Genomic DNA, 18,663 nt, shown 5'->3' on the forward strand with positions numbered 1-18,663 from the left:
TAGCTTACTGAAGGATCTGAGGTAAGGCTCACTAGATCTCTCCTCTTTGGATTCCTTTTTCAGGTTGAATAGTCGCTGGAAAAAAGTGAAAAGTGTTTTTGTATTAAATGTAGCTCATAACACTTGTTCTGTGTTAAAATTGCACTTCGGAAGCAGAGTATGAAATTTGTTGAGGTTTTTTTTTTTTTTTTTTTTTTTTTTGGTGCAGTTACAGGGAAGGATTTTTTTATTCTGCCAGTGATGCGTTTTCTGTTTAGTAGGAAAGCATCAACTTAATAGTATCTAATTTATGTTATAATTATAACATAATTTTCATCCTTGTTCCTCGAGGCAGACGGTGCACACCCATGACGTGCAGTAGTCGTGGCCGAGTGGTTAAGGCGATGGACTAGAAATCCATTGGGTTCTGCCCGCGCAGGTTCGAATCCTGCCGACTACGGGCTGCTCCTTTTTCCTGGAGAAACTCATGGCTTGTGGCTTAGACAGGTGTGCAGTTCTCCTGGTAAAAAGCTGCCTGGATGCCTGGGCCCGAGGAATTGTGGTGAATGGATTTATATCCAGTTGGAGGCTGGTCAGAGGTGGTGTCCCATAGGACTTGATACAAAGAGTGGCAAAGCTGGTGAGTTGTCTAAAGAGGAAGTCTTTCTGAGGAGCAGCTGAGGGAACTGGGGTTGTTTAGCCTTGGGAAAAGGAGACCTTGTTGTCCTCCTCATCTACCTCAAAGGAAGTTGTAGTGAGATGGGGTTTGTTTTCAGTTCCATGCGGCGAGTGAGAGGACAAGAGGTAATGTTTTCAGGTTGCATGGGGGGAGGTTTAAGTTGGATACTAGGAAAAGTTTCTTCACTGAAAGGGTTGTGAAGCACCTGGACAGGCTGCTCAGTGAAATAGTTGAGTCCCCATCCTTAGAGATGTCTAAAAGATGTGCTGACTGGGGATGTAGTGTAATAATTCAGTTGACAGTACTAAGTTAGCACTGAGTTAAGTCATAGGTCTTTTCCAAACTAAATGATTCTATGATTATGTAATCTTCACTGTCTATTCCTCTTCTCATGCAGCTTTAAATTATGTTTAGAGTTTGCAAATTCACTGGGAAGATGTATAGCTTCTCTGTACTTTTTATTTATTTATTTTTTAAGCCCAGTGCCTGTAATGCTAGGAATAAAAGTGCTTGTGTGCACCATCTTGCCTCCACAGTAGTATTAGTAAATATCCAAGGTCAGCATTAGGTAGATGGCAATATGTTTCAAGATAACAAATCGGTGTTGGCTATTGAAGATGTCTCTGATTTCAGGTGAGCAACCAGTCTTCCAGACATACTGAAGCCTATCGGAAAATTCCCCTTTCTGAGGAGAAAAAGATTTCCCAGTTTTGCTGCAGAAAAGCCAAACACAGTTGATGATAAAACTCATTGCTTGATTTATTCTCAAAATGATAATAATAATTAGGAGGAAAACCTTGAATTAATGAATCTTGCATGAAAATTGTATTAATAAATTATTTTTTAAAAGTCAACTACTAAAAGAAGAGGATAGTGAATATGAAAGAAGCTAGGGAAAAAAAAAAAGCGCCTGCTGAAATGTTTGACAACAGATAGGAAATTGTTAAAGCAAAGCAGATAAACCTGACTTGAATCACAAGTCGTGGGTTGGAAGGAACCTCAAAGTCCATCCAGTTCAAACCCTGTGCCGTGTGTGGGGTTGTCAGCCATTAGATAGGCGCCCAGGGCTCCATCCAAACTAGCCTTGAACACCTTCAGAAATGGGACATCCACAACTTCTTATTCAGCAGTGGTGAAACTTCACCTTGAGTACTGTACTCAGTTTTGGGCCCCTCATAGACATCAAGGCCATGGAGCATGCCCAGAGAAGGGCTGCAGAATGGGTGAGGGCTGGATCACAAGTCTTACAATGAGCAGCTTAGGGAACTGGGATTGTTTGGAGGAGAGGAGGCTCAAGAGACATTATAGCTCTGTAGAAGTACCTGGAAAGAGGTTGTGGCAAGGAGGTGGTCAGCCTCTTCTCCTGTTTAACTAGTGACAGAGCTAGAGGGAATGGCCTCAGGTTGTGACAAGAGATTTAGGTTGGACATTAGGAAAGATTTTCTCTAAAGAGTAGTTAGGCATTGGAATGGGCTGCCCAGGGAGGTGGCTGAGTCACCATCCGTGGAGGTTTTCAAATAGCATTTAGATGGTGCTGTAAGGGACATGGCTTAGTGGGGAAATATTGGTGGTATGTGGGCAGCTGGACTGCATCATCTTGGAGGTCTTTTCCAACCTTGGTGATTTTGATTCTCTGGTCAGTCTGTTCCAATGCTTCACTCTCTGAGTAAAGAGTATCCTCAAGACCATCTAATCTGAATCTCTTCTTTTAGTTTAAAACTATTCCCCCTTGCCCTATCACTACCTGCCCATGTAAGAAGTCCTCTTCTAGTTCCTCTTCAAACTGTATAACTGTTGGAAAAAAATGTTTTAAAATCTTTCTCAGGATGTTTAATGATACAAAAAAAAAAAAAAAAAAAAAAAAAAAAAAATCGAAATTCTATTTATATGTTTAATTCCTGTAGGGATGTGCAGTAACTTACTCCTGTGCCACGCAGTATTCAATTTACATGCAAGAAATTACTTTGATTAAGACCTGTGTTGCAAGCAAACAGTAAATATTCAATTTGGGAGTGAGAAACCACTATTTCCAGACGATGGGTCTTGGCTGAGAAGAGCTTATGTTTTAAATGCAGCTCTTAACACTCATTCTTTGTTAAAGTTGCAATGCTTGAGCAGGGTAATAAATTTAGAGTTTGTGCAGTTACAGGGAAGGACATTTTTGGACTATAGAGGGAGAGATCCCAATTTAGTAGGAAAACATCAAGTTGCTAGCATCAAATTCACGCTGTAATTGCATTTATAGCACTATTTAGTTTCTCTTAATGTTCCATAGAAGTTAATGCCAATCTTCATAATTCTTTCAAAACTGCTTATGAATTTTAAATGTAGCAGCTAAGAAAGAAAGATAGGACATCTATAAAGTAATCATCCAATACATCTTAAAGGCCAAGGAATCTGAGTTTTTGTCGAGGCTACTGTGTTGTGAAAGACGTATCCTGACTCTGTGTTTCTAATTTTTACTAAGTACCTCTTTTTTAATCTGATAGATGTGTTGTCATTTCTTCCTTCCAGGAGTTGATTGATTGCATGCAAAATCATCTTCAGCTTGTAAAAGTGTACTCCAAATTCATAAGTAGAAATGGGCAGCAGTTACTCAAGCTACGAAGTGTGCTTGATTGTCTTTGTTGTTCCTCGAGGCAGACGGTGCACACCCATGACGTGCAGTAGTCGTGGCCGAGTGGTTAAGGCGATGGACTAGAAATCCATTGGGTTCTGCCCGCGCAGGTTCGAATCCTGCCGACTACGGGCTGCTCCTTTTTCCTGGAGAAACTCATGGCTTGTGGCTTAGACAGGTGTGCAGTTCTCCTGGTAAAAAGCTGCCTGGATGCCTGGGCCCGAGGAATTGTGGTGAATGGATTTATATCCAGTTGGAGGCTGATCACGAAAGATGTGTCCAGGGATTCAATACCTGGAACAGTTCTTTTAAATATCTTCATTAAAGATCTGAACATGGGTTCCTAAATAAGACTAAATGTCATCTGCTGTCCTGGCTGAACAAGGAGGTTTTGCTGATAGTCTGGGGGAAAAAAGAGTTTACCATCTTTGGAAGAAAGGTTAGTCTACTCAGATGAGGATGTTGCTGTGGTATGCATGGGGAAAATTAGAAAGGCCCAGCAAGAACTTAATCTGGCCATGATCATTGAAGATAACAAAAAATATTTTTATGAATATATAAACAGCAAGAGGAGGGCCAAGGAGAGCCTCCCACCTTTATTTGGTGCAGCAGGGAACATTATCACTGAAGACAAGGAAAAGGTTTATGTTCTCAGTGGTTTCTGCTGTCTTTCATAGTCAGGCCAGTTGTCTTCAGAGTACTCAGCTTTCTGAGCTGGAAGACAGGGATGGGGACCTGAATAAGCTTTCCGTAATTCAGAAGGGGAAACAGTTTAGCAACGTGCTACTTGATCTGGACTGTCACAAATCCATAGGACCAGATCGGATCCATCTGAGGGTACTGAGGGAGCTGGTGGAAGTGATTGCTAAGCTGTTTCCATCATTTATGAGCAGTCCTGGTCAACTGGGGAGGTCCCGGATAGTGGGAGACTTGGAAATATGATGCTCATCTAGAGAAAGGGTCAGAAGGAGGATCAGGGGAACTACAGTCCTGTCAGCTTGACATCAGTATTCGAAAAGCTTGTGGAGAAGATCATCTTGACTGTGATCATGTGGCAAGCGCAGAACAACCAAGGGATCAGTCGTAGCCAGCATGAAAGGCAGGTCCTACTTGACCAGCCTCATCTTTTATGACTAGATGACCTGCCTAGTGGATGAAGCTGTGGACATAGTCTACCTGGACTTCAGTAAAGCCTTTGACACTGTGTGTGTCTCCCACAGCATCCTCCTGGAGGTGCTGGCAGCTCATGGCTGGAGCTGGACAAATGTATTCTTTGCTAGGTAAAAAACTGGCTGGATGTCTGGGCCCAGAGGGTGATGATGAATGGAGTTAAATCCAGCTGGTGAGTGGTCACTAGTGGTATTCCTCAAAGGTCAGTATTGGGGTCAGCCCTGTTTATTATTTTTATTGATGATGTGAACTAGAGGATTGAGTACACACACAGAAGTTTGCAGATGATGTGAAGTTGGGAGCAAGTGTTGATCTTCCTGAGGGTAGAAAGGCTCTGCAGGGGGATCTGGATAGTCTGAATTGATGGGCTGAGGCCAATTGTATGACCTTTTAACAAGATCAGTTACCGGGTCCTGTGTTTTGGTTAAAACAGCAGGCTGGCCCAGGCATCATTACAGGCTTGGAGCAGAAAGCTGTGTGGGAGGAAAAGGATCTGTGTATGTTAGTTGACAGCAAGCTGAGTGTGAGCCAGCAGTGTGCCCAGTTGGCCAAGAAAGTCAGTGGGCATCCTGGCTGGTATTAGAAATAATGTAGACAGCAGACCAGGGAGGTGATTGTCTCCCCTGTACTCAAGTGCACCTTGTATACTGCATTCAGTTCTGGGCCCCTCACTACCAGAAAGACATTGAGGCCCTGAGAGCGTGTCCAGAGAAGGGCAGCTAAGTTAGTGGAGGGTCTGGAGCACAAGTCTGATGGGGGGCGGCTGAAGGAAGTGGGACTGAAGAAGAGGAGGCTCAGGGGATATCTTACTGCTCTCTACAATTCCCTGTAAAGAGGTTTTAGCAAGGTGGGAGTCGGTCTCTTTTCTCAGGTAACAACGATAGGATGAGAAGTAATGGCTTTAAGTTGCACTGGGGGAGCTTCCATTTTGATATTAGGAAAAAATGTCTTCTCAGAAAGAAGAGTGAAGCATTGGAACAGGCTGCCCAGGGAGATGGTTTATCCACCGTTCCCACAACAGGGTGGATGTGGCACTGAGTAATGTGGGCATGATGGTGATATGGTGATGAGTTGATGGTTGGGCTAAGATGATCTTAAAGGTCTTTTCCAACCATAACAATTCTATAGAATGTTAGAATCTTACTTTTTTTTTTTTTCTTTGCCATTCTTCAAGACATTATTCCTTCGCAAGACACGGGATGAATACATAGCAAGGTGCATTCATGTAATGTGTGCATACTCATATGTTCTCTGTCTGTGCTTCTGTGTATTCTGCTGCAGTGTTAAAACAAGTTTATGTGATTAGGGGTACTCCTGGCAGTAGGCTGGAATGAAGACAGTTCTTTCAGGATATAGCAGACTTACATTCTGTCTGATGATAGGAATATAAGCAGTTATGATGATATACATAGTAGTTAGCTGACAGTCTCCCCATACATAAATGTAAGATGCATATCTGTGTGGAATCTTTTCCTCTTAGACTAATTTAACTAAATTAACTAAATAAAATTCACTATCATTGTATTGTTAGAAGTTGCAGTAGCTCTTCCACTCACTTGGAGGCATCCATATAGGCTTCATCACTGCTGCCAGGGTTGGAGTTCTTATTTTGTGCTTTCTCTGGTTTCTGAAAAGGTAGGGTTATGTTTGTTTACATTTGCTACATCAGTTTGCTGCACTTGCATCAGTGTGAAAAATCTGTTCTCTCAACCTGGAAGAGAACTAGAAAATGGTTAGACCATCTGATTGGCTTAGGTGGGATGTATCTGAGTGTCTCTAGTAACAATTACTTCGGTTTATTCTCAAAAATATCTACTCCTTCATTCGTTCTTTGTAGCTGCAGAGCTGGTTTGCCCTCATGCTTGGTGTTTTTCCACATCTGATAGCGATGCTAATAATAAATAATCTACAGTCCTTGACAGGCAGCTCTTGTAATTCTGCCTGCACAGAGAAGAGGACCCAAACTGCTTTTCAGGATCCTTTTGGAGATGGGATGTATGTCTTTTATTCAAGAATTTCTTTGAGTAGATGCAGGCTACCATTTGTGGTATGGGCTCATTTCCTAATTCTGATGTATCTGATGCTCTGTAAAGCATCTGCTCCGCTAGCTGGGGTAAAAATGGCAGTCGTGTGGTTTGTGTACTCAGTAGGGGTGGGAGGGAGTCTCGGGTGTTTTGTCATGTACAGGAAGCCTGTCTGCTGCTGTACCTACCTTAAAAAATTGTAGATCAACTGTGTCTTTTGAGGGTGAATGATTCTTTACAGTGAGGTCTTTTTGCCTTGTGTTCCAGTAGATTCCTCAACGCTTTTCTTTTTAAAAAAACAAACCGTACAAAAAAAGGGAACTTAGAACTTTTTCTCTATGAGAGCAAACACTGAGCTAGTGCTTTCTCTTTTGTTTAGTCAAATCTGTCTTTATTAGTGAATTAAGAAAGACGAAGATAAGGAACAGGGTAGCAAAGGATAGTGACAAGCATTGGTGTACCCAGAATTATTTCATTTCTACATGGAGAAGATTCAGTGCCTTAAAAAATGATGTCTTTTTGGGGAGGAAGATGCTTTTTTCTGCCTTTGTTGTTTCAGCCTATAAAAGTTGCAAGGATTTAAAGGATTCCCTCTGGTGTTGTGGAGTAACAAACAACAGTAAGGTCACTGAGGGTTCTCAAACACTGGAAATCGGATTTTGTAGTGAAGGTACTGCAGTCAGTCAAACAACAGTGGGAAGAGCTGTTACAGAATAATGTGTGTGAGTCATTCCTGTTTTCAAATATTAATTTCTATCATAGGCTTTTAACTTTTTCTCCCTGCTTAGAGTGAAATGCAACTGCATGAGAAAGAGATGATGAGGCAGCATCATGAAGAGATGTTGAATGAGCACAGAGAACTAATTGACGCTCTGACTGCTGAAATACTTCTAGTAAGGGAAGAAAACATTGCTATGCAGGTACTAAGCCCCTTTCTCCAACTTGCTAGAACAGTGAGTTTTGCTGCAAGCATATAGACTGAGATGCATTGTCTGTATGTTCAGGAAATAAAATGATAAAATTAAATAAGGAGTCTGAGAATGTCAGCTATGGGACGGGGATGTTTGTAAACATTTTATCTTTATAATGTTTAACTTTAATTCCTGAGAAAATGCTCATTCCCTGCAGCTGACCTTTTTTTCATTACATACAATCTAATGATCCACATCTGCAGCTACTAGAGCTGTGAAACAGAATAAACATAGTACTACATTCTCATTTTTTTCAGTTTGCAGTGATGGCAGATTATTGTTTACGTCTGGAATTGGAGCAATAAATCAACTTTGGAGAAGAAATGAGATGATAAGGAAAAGGAAAATTGAGAATTTATTTGATCCAAGAGAAAAAAATAAAGGATAAATGTAGAGACATGGATAATTCATACCTCACTGCAATCTCACAAATTCATGCAGAGACAAGAGGCCAGATTTCTTCTCAGTGCTGCTTGCAATCTATAGTTCTCTGATTCATATTGCTAGAATAAAAATCTGTCTCTTTTTTTTCCTTAGAAAAAGCTTCAGCAGTACATGATCGAAACAGATGAAAAGATGACCTCTCTCACACAAGCATTTAAAGGCCTCCCTTTGATAGAATCTAGGAGAGAAGACTTAAGTCCATGCCATTTTGGAATTGCACACAAAAGTCCGTCATGCACCCAAGGTAATGTGTATGCATGTGTGAAGGAAATGAGAGGCTACTTTTATTCTTACAGTGGAAAACGTGGTGGTTAATAGATGTCTGTTTGAATAAATGCGTCCTGTGAACTTGAATCTCACTTCTGGAAAGTCATATGCTGTGGGTTCTGCTGCAAGCATAAGCACTTATCTACAGATTTATTTATTTTTTTAGATTTATTTATTTATTATTGTATGCTGAATTCCATCTGTCTCAGTCTGGACTTGAAAGTTATCCATATAAAGAACTCTGGACATTTTAGTGACAAGTCATGTACAAAAAAAGAGGCAGAAGGGGAGTAGCCTTTCCCAACAAATGAGGGGCATCCTTTTCCTTACCCCAATAAGATATAAGGTCAGGTTTGTTCTGAGGGTCTTAACAAAAAAAAAAAAATTAAAAAAAATCCATCTGAAGCAGGATCCTGGATTCCACCTTTCTGTTGCTGAGGCATACTGATAGTTTGAGATTGGTTCTTCCATTAAACGCTGGAGGTCGCTGCTGACCAGAAACAGCAGTTGCTTTGATTTGTGAAGCAATCAAGCACAAGGCTGTTATTTGATGTTGGTGAATTATATCAGAGGTGAATGACCACTTGAGAGATATGTAATGTATATATATACAGGCAAAGTTAACCTAGTGGCATCCATGGCCAAACTAACCGAATTTATACTTCTAATATTCCTTTACAACTGTGTTTTTTCCCCGTTCATCTTTTCTGATCACTTATTTCAATCTATCATTTTTGCTCTCAAGGTCAGTACATTCTTGTGAATCTGTGATTGCTTGGAGCGTTTTGTATTCCTTAGTTAAATGCTGTTCATGAGGTGTAAACATCACAGTCAAAAACATTCTTTCTGACTATTTCTGTAGTGTTCTCAAGGAGAAGCCACAAACAAGATCATGTCTTTGTGTGACTTCCCTCAGCTTTGTAATAATTAATAACGATAACAAAAAAATTCTAAAAACCACCATTAACTCATATTTAACAGGTTGGCAAAAATTCTTCCTTTCTGATCTCTCTTCTCAGAAAGTGGCATCTTCCTGAGGGAGAAGCTTCCTGAATTTGGAACAGTATTTCTTCCTTTTGAGTGCTGAACTCTTCATTCTTCTACCCTTAAGGCTTCTATCTGGTTGTAGAATATTAAAGAGAGTTTATGCATAGTTTCTGCAGTAAAAAAAAAAGCTAACAACAAACTTCCCTGGAGTGAGGAAGAATGGCTGAAGGAAGAATCAGGAGAAATATTGTGATGAAAAGGAGCTTATGAGGAGGATGCTTTGGAAATGCAGTTCTGTATGGTAAAGCAGAGGAGGAACATCTTTCTTATCGCCTGCCAGGGTCATTATGTAGCGAGTGGAAGATCTTAGATTCCATCTCAGTAATATGAACCATAAACAGTATCTTAGGCAAACAGCTCCTTTTGGCTCTTTGCTTTACAGAGTGCTTTTTGTCTCTTGTATTTTGGGATCACGTGTGTTCTCCCTGAATTTCCAGTAACTTTACTATTGGGAACAAATATCCTGAGCAAAATCATGAAGGGATAATTCAAACGTAGCACTAAGGAAGCAGTGCATACAAGTATATTAAAATTACTGTGGTCTCACAGCTAGCTGCAGCTTTGAGTTTGTGCATTTCATACCTTCCTGGTATGTTCAGTGTAGATGATACACAAACTAGTTTTAGTTAAGTACTGAGGAATAGCTCATCTCTTTACTGGAGAGATGTTTTGATTTGAATTAAGTCATAATAAGAGCACCAGAGAGTTCGAAAAAGCTTTGAATTTTTCTCCACTCTGCCATGAACAGGGATAGTGTATATTTACTCTCCTGAGCATATTACCAAATGCAGCTTACTTACATACCTGTGCCTCACAAGTCATGTGTTTTTACATCTCATGCATGGGCTACAAACAGATCTCTATCTAGTATCCTGAAGTGGGGAGGTTATGTACATAGATTGCTTTGAAAGTAACACCTCCTACTTATTCCTGTGGAAATGCTACAGATATGAAGAGCTCAATAATGCTGCTTGATAGAGCCAGTTCTCAGCTACAAAATACTACTTGTCAGCATAGTCACCACCATTAGCTGTGCATTTTTGCCAGCAATGAACAAGAGCCTGTATGCCATGCTTGTCAAAATCTGCACTGGCACAATGACCACTGTTGAAATGCACCACCCGCCACCTCACTGTGCTCAGATCCACTGTTTGGTCTCCATAAATGTTCAGCAAATGTCAGTGAATGTCAGTGTGTGCCTTTGTTTCTGCAAGGAGGAATTAACGACACCCCTTTGCTTCGTTTGCATTTCTATGTCAGGCACCATTTTGTCAGGCTGCCCCTCTTACTGCTATCTGTTACATGGCAATAACACATAACGGTGTTGGTGAGAAGGTTCAGCCTCTGCTGCCATACCATCAACATCTATCTCTGGCACTGTGGGCCAACAGAAGAAAATAGGAAGCATAACTTTCTGAGCAGAATTTGTATAATAGCATTGTTGGTTTTTTTTCTCCCCACTCTCTTAAACCCAGTGAAAGTTTTGTACCTGGGGAGATCAGAAGAAAGCTGGGATTGTGTTGGGAATGTGCTCTAGTGTGTCTTTCCAGATACCTAAACATAAGAATTGTCACTGAGATTTTTCTTTACACAGGTTTTGCACTAACTATTCTGCTATTCTTTAAATTCTGCTCCTGCTTCATCTCTTCCTTTAGAAAAACCTGATCTGAGCTATTTTGAATCCAGGACTGATGAAGGCGAAAGGAAGAATATGCTGAAATTCCCACAGGAAGAACACCCTGTCAGGACTCCTCAGAGGCCATGTGCCCCAGGTGATGCGGCAGCAGGTAGAAGCTGGCCAGCTCAGGTCTTCCAGCCAGCTGTACTGTTGTCACCACCCCGACAGAAGGACAGTCCGGAATTGTCTCCCTTCCAGAACAGTGAGATCTCTCTGGCTAAAGTAGATTTGGAAGTCTGTGTAGTGTGTTACTATTTCAATGTCTGAGGCTCATATTACCTTTGGAGTTATTTTCTCTTATTTTATTCTGCCCAGACACCTTGGCCCTATAGCTGGAATATCTTGCTTCTGCACCCAGGGCTTTTCTTTTCTTTCTGTGCCTGCTAGATTTCCTTTAGACTTTCTGTCTCCTACAGTTCTCCATTTATAGGCTTATCAGTGGCAGTGCAGACTGAGATTTTTATCTCGTACTGATTTTTTGATTTGCTGTAGTTCTCTCTCTGTGATTTACAGCACATTGTCTCTGATCTCCATCTGCTGATGGAGTAATACTTTCTCTGTATTCACCTATGGAACCATGGAGTACTAGAAATCAGCCTGTTCTGCAGACAAAGCAGGGACAAAGCAGGATGTCCATAGGTTGCATGGTGGTCATGTGTGTGGTGTGTTCAGAATTTGCTAATGATGACCACAAAAATATCCAACTATATTTGTTGCCCAGCATGCTTAATGGGTTGGTAAATGGTTTGTTGTTATTATAGAAGCCTTGTATTATTATATTGTACTATTCCAAAAGCTTTGTTACCAGCCCAAATAACTAGCAGAAGGAAAATGCAGATTTGTAGTTAATTGAGTAAGATAATTGGATTGTGGAAAATGGAGGGCTAATTCAGAACTATTCCTTTACTTCTTGTCTGTAGTATTTACAGCTGTTTCTCAGCCTGCTGAAAACACTGTGAGAGAGCCATGCAAGGAGAGGAGCTCACCTTCCCCCCTGAAAACGTGGAGCGTGACTGGAGAAAACTGTCTCATGTCTCAAAGGCAACCAATTCCTCCTGCAGACAAAGACTTGCAGAGTACCCAAGAGAAAATCACTTTGTCCTGCCCTGCTGACGCTACCAAAAATGACACAGTTGGAGAGTTCTCTCAAAGCAGTGATCTCCTGGGACAGATAGCTGAGCTCACACGGCAGAACTCATTAATTAAAGCTCAGCTGAGCAAATTCAGAAGCTTCTCTGAAGACATAAGTGACTGTCTGCCTCAGCCAGACCCAATACAGAATTCAAATTCTTGTCCAGACTCTTCACAAGGGCAGGTGAGAATTAAAAAAAGAAGAAAAAAAAAAAAAAAAAAGGAAGGCTGGATTCCCTTTTGTGTGCATCTGCTTTCCCTTAGCTTACTGGTGTTATAAGTGTTTCTTCCTTGTTTCTTCTTTAAGAAGAGTAGCAGAACAAATGTTCATTCATTCACTTGGAGACTTTGATTTTACTGTTCCCTGAGGTCAACAGTAATTTCTAATGTTGGGCCTATGTTATATATGAATGCTTAAAATCTCCAAGTGTGGGGCGGGTTTATAAGTGTTTAAATAAGGTTCTGCTGCACAGAGAGAGATTACTGCATGTCTCTTGTAGCTTGGATAATATTAACAATGAAATGACAGCAGATAATATTAACAGTGCAAACACTGCATCAACCCACAGATCCCACACCATGTGTCCTTTCTGCTACTGTGATGTAAAAGCTCTTGAAATTTATTTTGCTTAATATCTTGTGAATACATGAAACTAGTAGATATATCTGTTTGGGTCTGTCTTGTCCTATTGTGCAGTGAAAATCCCAACATTTTTGGGAAAGAATTTCTAGGCTTCAGTTCACACAGGATATATTTAATCTGCAGCTAAACAGCTATTCAGTGGCACCCCAGTGAGTGGAGTTAACAGCACAAAAATGCCCAATCCCTGTACTTTTTATTGTCTGTTCTTCTTTCATCTGAATTGCTGTTCAGTTAAAGATATAAGATTAAAGATATAAAATTTCCTCATTTTAAATGTAGGCTGAGAATGTGGTCACTTTCTGCATTGTGTTACGTTGTGTAACGTTCAGGAATTCAGTTGTACGAGGATGCAAACTTTTAAAATGTTTTTGTGAAAATAATTACTGGAGGGGAAGGGGTCACATGGATGAAAACCTGATTTAAAGATGAGTTGCAAGATAGTTCTGCTAGAAATCTGCTTTTCTTCCACATTTGCACTTGAATGCATGGCTTTCTGGTTAAACATTTTCTTAACTGTAGTTAATTGCTGGAGGGTTGTAGGTTTTCTGTCTTTGTTTTGTTATTTGGAATGATACAGATGAGCTCTTCTTCCTATTTGTAGGAAGACCTGTTTTAAAACGTTGTGTTTAGTCATCTTAAGTTTTTAATTAGAAGTAATTATCCATTTATCTAAGTAGGCTCATGTTGTGGTACCGAAGAGCTTGGAGGAAAGAATAGCAGAGCTGAATCGTCAGAGCACAGAAGCACGTGATAAACTGCTGCAGCTAATAGATCAGCAGAAATTAGCTGCTGCTGATACAGTCTCTCAGAGAATATCTCCAGTTCTGCCCGCATCCCGAAATTGTACTGGTAAGTACCCAGCTTCAGGAGGAGCAAAAACCTAGTAAAATGTTCTTTCCCTTTTGTGGGAGGTCTCTTCCTTAACTGATTGGATCAGCAGACACAGTCAGCAACGTGCTTTCTATCAGTGTTTGCATGCTACAAGCACCCCTCATTTTAGAGGTGATGGATTTCAGACAGTTATGCAAGATACACCAGCTGAACTTCTCCTGAAGTTAGTTTCCTAGCAACTAGTTCAGTGCAAATGTTATGATTCATGGTCAGTTTGTTCTTTGTTGTGCCCTTGTCTGCAGAACAGTTCTGCTGTGCAGTGACTGAAGGGCAGAACTGTGTTTTGTTGCCAACAGCCAGCAGGGCAGTTCTCAGTGTCTCACATTCTCAATATTTTAATTCTTCTTGCAGCATTTCCATCAGTATTTTCTGATGGGCAATCTTTTTTTTTTTGAAAATACTAAGTATTTACATCAAGCTTCTAAAAGTGATGACAGAGTGATTATCTGTATCTCAACCATGTTTTGGTCTTTTGGGTGCTGTTTCACTTTGCTAAGTTACTGCCTGTGCTAAAAGAAAGAAAGAACTGATGTTTCTAGTCATGTGAATAGATGAATTAGTGAAGGGGATGTTTTTGCTGATTCAAGAGCCCTAGATGAGCTGCCATATGAAACTACAAAGAAAAATACCTTCCAGTAGATTAAGTCGTCTTAATCTTTTTTTGTGGAGTTACTGTAATTACAGGCAGAACTGTGTCAGCATGTTCACATGTGCTCTGTGTAGGACCCAGACTTTCCTGCTTCCTAAACCTAGAGGATGTATAAAGGATGTATTCCAGGGAAGGACTTGAGGGTGGAGAAGAAGGAGGAGGAGGGGAGATCCTGTGTGTGCACGTGCATGTAGGTGCATATGTAACCATATGTAATGGCATGCACAACACTTTTAATGCTTCTGTGGCTGTTGTAACATAAATCAGCATGGAAAGCAGAATGTAAAGGACAAGAAGTAGAGAAATCTCACTTCTTAAACCTGCTGACTAATGCACTGTCTTTTTCAGAGAGTGGATGTGGGTTTGAAAGGACCTTCAGCCTGATGTTGTATGTTTGCTCTGTGTATTCCATGGAATTTTGAATGGTCTCATCAAACTCAAGCTATTACTTCTTTGCCTAGAAAATGCAAGGAGGACAATTGAAGTGTCTGTTCCTGTGGCAGCTTCTGTGGACAGCTCCAAAGAAGACAGTGTTTCCCCTGGCAGTGTGACCACTATGAGAAGGTAGATGTTGACCTTTTACTGCTTTATCTCTGTATTCACTTGATTACGTACACGGAGAACTCTTATGAAATATAATCATATATATTTTTTGGCTTCGTGGACTTTCTAGTCCACTTTCATGGACTTATCAAACTCTACTCTTTAGAAATGGCACAAACATCCGATAGCATCTTCAACTTTCATTGTCTGTATTTAAAATACCTGTAGAGTCATGTAAGACTTATCCATGGGTTGTTGGCTATTGATGAGGGGTCCTAAATCAGCATCCTAGACGTGATTCTGATAGTCACTTCCATGTTTTTAATATTTCAATCTCATTTTTAACATCTGCAGGTCTGTAGGAGGCTCTAGCAAACCTTCTTCACCCCTAAGTACCACATCAGAAAGTGTGACGTTAAATCCTGTCAGTCAGAGGCCAAAGGTAAGACAGAAGAATCTTCAGCTAGAAGGCTTGATTGCTGTGCTACATAGATAGAATGTAAGACAGATACAGAGGAGGGAGGAACTCAGTCCTACTTTGGATGCACTGATGCTAATGGTAATAGATTCATAGCAGTCTGGATTCTGGATAACTGATAAAGGGAGGCCTGAGTGCTAGTGACATGAGTTGTTTGCTACCACGGAGCTGTTACTTACAAGTGAGTATTCCTGTAACTGTTTTTTTCTGCTGTGGCATCTATTTGTGTTAGAACTGGGAACCTCTGTCAGACTTTGTCAGACTTATGGCTCCAGAGAATTTCAAGTAATCTTTATAATGTACTGATGGAGCTACATTTAAGAGTCAAGGAAACTCTTACCTAGCAAGTCTGAAAGTTAAATAAATCCAACCTGAAAGAAGATAATGAGTATGGATTTCTAATTCCTGATTTCCAAGAAGAGTAGACTACAGAGAGGTGCTTTCACATGGAAATCCAGATAGTAGTATAGTCTGGTAAAACATTCACAGCTCTGTTAGTAGCAACCATGAGGGGATATTAATACTGGCTTTCCTGATGTCCAAAGTAACTTAAATTAGGAGTCCTAAAGTTTATATCCTAATAGAGAAGTAAACATAAAGGTGCTTCAGAATACTGAAGGTGATAAGTGTGACTTAAGCAAGGTCTCTAAAGGTGGTGGTGTGACCATCCCTGCGGTGTCTGTGGCAGAAAATTGCTTCCTATCAGGGAAACAGTGCTAACTAGCAAATCTGTGGGAAGTTTATGATGTATAAATTTCAACTTGTTTCCTCTTTTGCAGGCAGAAAAGCAAAAAGAAGAAGGCTGGTTTGCACTGTCAATGCACATTATGTAAAGGAAGCTGCGCTCAAGTACTATTATTTATTTATTTTAGAAACTTTCTTACAAATGACATTTATATCACTGTAGTCTCCCTCTCCGGATGTACGCTTTAACTCTGAAGTGCTTTCCTGTGAATTTAAAAAGGTCAGTAGTGCTTACTGTATTTGTGCCATACAGAATACCGTAGGAAGTCCTGGGGATGAGTTTCCAGAACAGACACACTGCTGTAACACAACTCCTTTTCGCTCACTAAGTCTTCCATAAGTTTGTAAACCAGGGCTGGTGTAGCAATGAGCTGTTATTGTATCTGTGGGTTGCATTACATGTACAGGTTGTATTACCTATGCTGAAGAAAGATGATTCAAGAAAACGTTTGAGAAACTTGAAATTTCTGGAGCATGTATCTCTACAAGATAAGGGATTGGAAAAGAAAAGAGAAAAAGAAAGGGAATCTGAGCTGAGGGACTGCACATACATGTTCAAAAGCAACGTGGGGATCAGGAAGCCAGTCTGTTCCTGCTGGATAAGAATTTGCTTCAGAAATTACTTGCTCCTTCTATGCTTTATAGTTGCCCCCCAAAAAGGTGTTTTCTGTGCAGTTAACATACCAAGGACTGCTTCTGAACTTGAGGATTGCTTTTTTTAAAAAAATTAAGTATTTTTTTATAACAAGCATAACTTGACTTGTGGAAGTTGAATTAAGACTTTCTATTTGTAACATACTGAAGTATCATCTCTGATGCAACAGAAAACTGATGAGAGTGCAATTGTGTTAAGGTATTCTGGTGTGTGTGTGCATACGTATATGTTGTTTGTATGTTGTTTTTATTTGACTTTTTAAAATAGCCATCATTTTAGTATTAATGTTAACCAATAAAATTTAGGATTATCACAAAATGCTTGTATGCTTAATCCTTACATTGTAGTAAACTCAGGCAAAAACCTTGATAATCTAGATAAAAAATGAAAAAGTCAGCAAGTCTGGATTTGATGAGTAAAGTTGTTTCAGTCTTTTTAAAAGTATTACTTTTTTTTTTTTTTTTTTTTTTAAATTGGTGTAATGCCTCTAAGGATATTGGTGGATTGTGGCTTACAGAGGGCACAGTCCATATTCTTTCAATCAGTTCAGTTTTAGAAGGAAGGAAACAATTTCCAGGACACCCAGCCCTGTATTGGACCTTTGCTTTTACAGCTTGAGCAATATGCTGGGGCTGAGGGGAGGCCTCTGATGGGGGAGCAAGGGTTGCAACCAGCACTGCTGACTGTTGCCATGATACCTGCAGTATAGGGTTGTGATTCTGCTTGGTATTCTGTTCTAGCCACATGAGGTCCTGAACTCCATCACCTCATAGTCGCTGCAACCAAGGCTGCCCTGGACGTTCACTGCTTCAACCAGACCCTCCTTATTAGTGAGAACAAGATCCAGCAGCACTCCTCCCCTAGTTGGTTCATCCACCTTTTGCATCAGGAAGCTATCACCAACGCAGTAGATGAACCTCCTGGTCTGTGGATGGCTGGCTGAGCATGCTTTCCAGCAGATATCGGGGTAGTTAAAAACCCCCCATAATCACCAGGGCCTGTAATTGTGAGACTGCTGTCAGCTGCCTGTAGAAGGCCTTATCAACTTCCTTGTCCTGATCTGGTGGCCTGTAATAGACACCCACAAGAATATCACCTATGCCAGCCTGCCCCTTAATTCTCACCCACAAACTCAACTCATTCCTCATCTGTCACTGGACAGAACTCACCCAAAAATGGAAGAAGAGAAAAATAACTTGCGCCTCAGAATCTTTCACCGACCAGCCCAAGGCCTTGAAGTCTTATTATATTCCCCTCAGACCATGGGATGCATCTTCCTACCCACTCCTATGGAAGATCAGTAGCAGGCAGCAGTCTGTCGAATGCTGGGGAGCACCTTGGTGATATCCCTGATCTGGGCACCAGGTAGGCTGCAGACTTCCCTATGGTGAGAGTCAACTCTTCATATTGGGCCCTCTGTTCCTCTCAGCAAGGAATTGCCTACTACAATTACCCTTCTTGCTTTCTTCTTGGAGGCAGTCTTGAAACATCGTGTCAATTGCCTCTTCCCATCTGACCTGATAGGTGGGCCTTCCATTACATCCTCACCTACCTCTCCTCATTATCCAGGGCCTCAAACCTATTATGGAGGGACACGTGGGGAAGGGAGGGAGGGAGGTAGGGAGGGGGGTTGCCCACAATGCTCCATGATCTTCCCAGGCACAGAGGTAAGACTCACCAGCCTGTAGTTTCCCTGGGTCCTCCTTTCTGCCTTTCTTAAAAATGGGAGTAATGTTTCCCTTTTTCCAGTCACCAGGGACTTCACAGGACAGCCATGATTTTTCAGATATGATGGAGGGCAGCTCAGCAAAACAGCATCAGTTGTCTCTCTCAGAATCCTAGCATGGATATCACCTGGCCCCATGGACTTATATACTGTACATATTAGATGGAAGTCCATGGGACAGCATAAAGCCAAAGACTTGTTGCTAAGGGATTGTTGGTGTTACTGTTTGTTGGTTGTCTTTTGCTTGTTCTGGACTGCACAACACACAGGAGTTGTAACTGCTAGCAACACATCTGATTTTTCATATGTAGTGAAGGAAGAAGACTG

At 40.9% G+C, this 18,663-nt stretch overlaps 1 protein-coding gene and 2 non-coding genes across 3 annotated transcripts in view; all 3 read left to right on the forward strand.

Moving 5' to 3' along the window:
* Nucleotides 1-16,928, forward strand: part of SPICE1 (spindle and centriole associated protein 1) — a 31,199-nt gene extending 14,271 nt beyond the window's left edge. Inside the window, exons 6-13 of the mRNA XM_042809619.1 lie at nt 7,258-7,389; nt 7,978-8,128; nt 10,854-11,078; nt 11,797-12,191; nt 13,328-13,499; nt 14,652-14,754; nt 15,088-15,175; nt 15,991-16,928. Coding sequence (XP_042665553.1) covers nt 7,258-7,389; nt 7,978-8,128; nt 10,854-11,078; nt 11,797-12,191; nt 13,328-13,499; nt 14,652-14,754; nt 15,088-15,175; nt 15,991-16,044 — 1,320 coding nt within the window. The 3' untranslated portion in view covers nt 16,045-16,928. The remainder of the gene's footprint in view (nt 1-7,257; nt 7,390-7,977; nt 8,129-10,853; nt 11,079-11,796; nt 12,192-13,327; nt 13,500-14,651; nt 14,755-15,087; nt 15,176-15,990) is intronic.
* Nucleotides 358-439, forward strand: TRNAS-AGA. Its single transcript has one exon. It is a non-coding gene; the product is annotated as a tRNA-Ser (tRNA).
* Nucleotides 3,325-3,406, forward strand: TRNAS-AGA. Its single transcript has one exon. It is a non-coding gene; the product is annotated as a tRNA-Ser (tRNA).
* Nucleotides 16,929-18,663: the final 1,735 nt, after the last annotated feature.

This window comes from Centrocercus urophasianus, unplaced genomic scaffold (genome assembly GCF_019232065.1).
Source record: "Centrocercus urophasianus isolate 14NV4802_14NV808 unplaced genomic scaffold, USGS_Curo_1.0 seq_12, whole genome shotgun sequence".
NCBI lineage: Eukaryota > Metazoa > Chordata > Aves > Galliformes > Phasianidae > Centrocercus > Centrocercus urophasianus.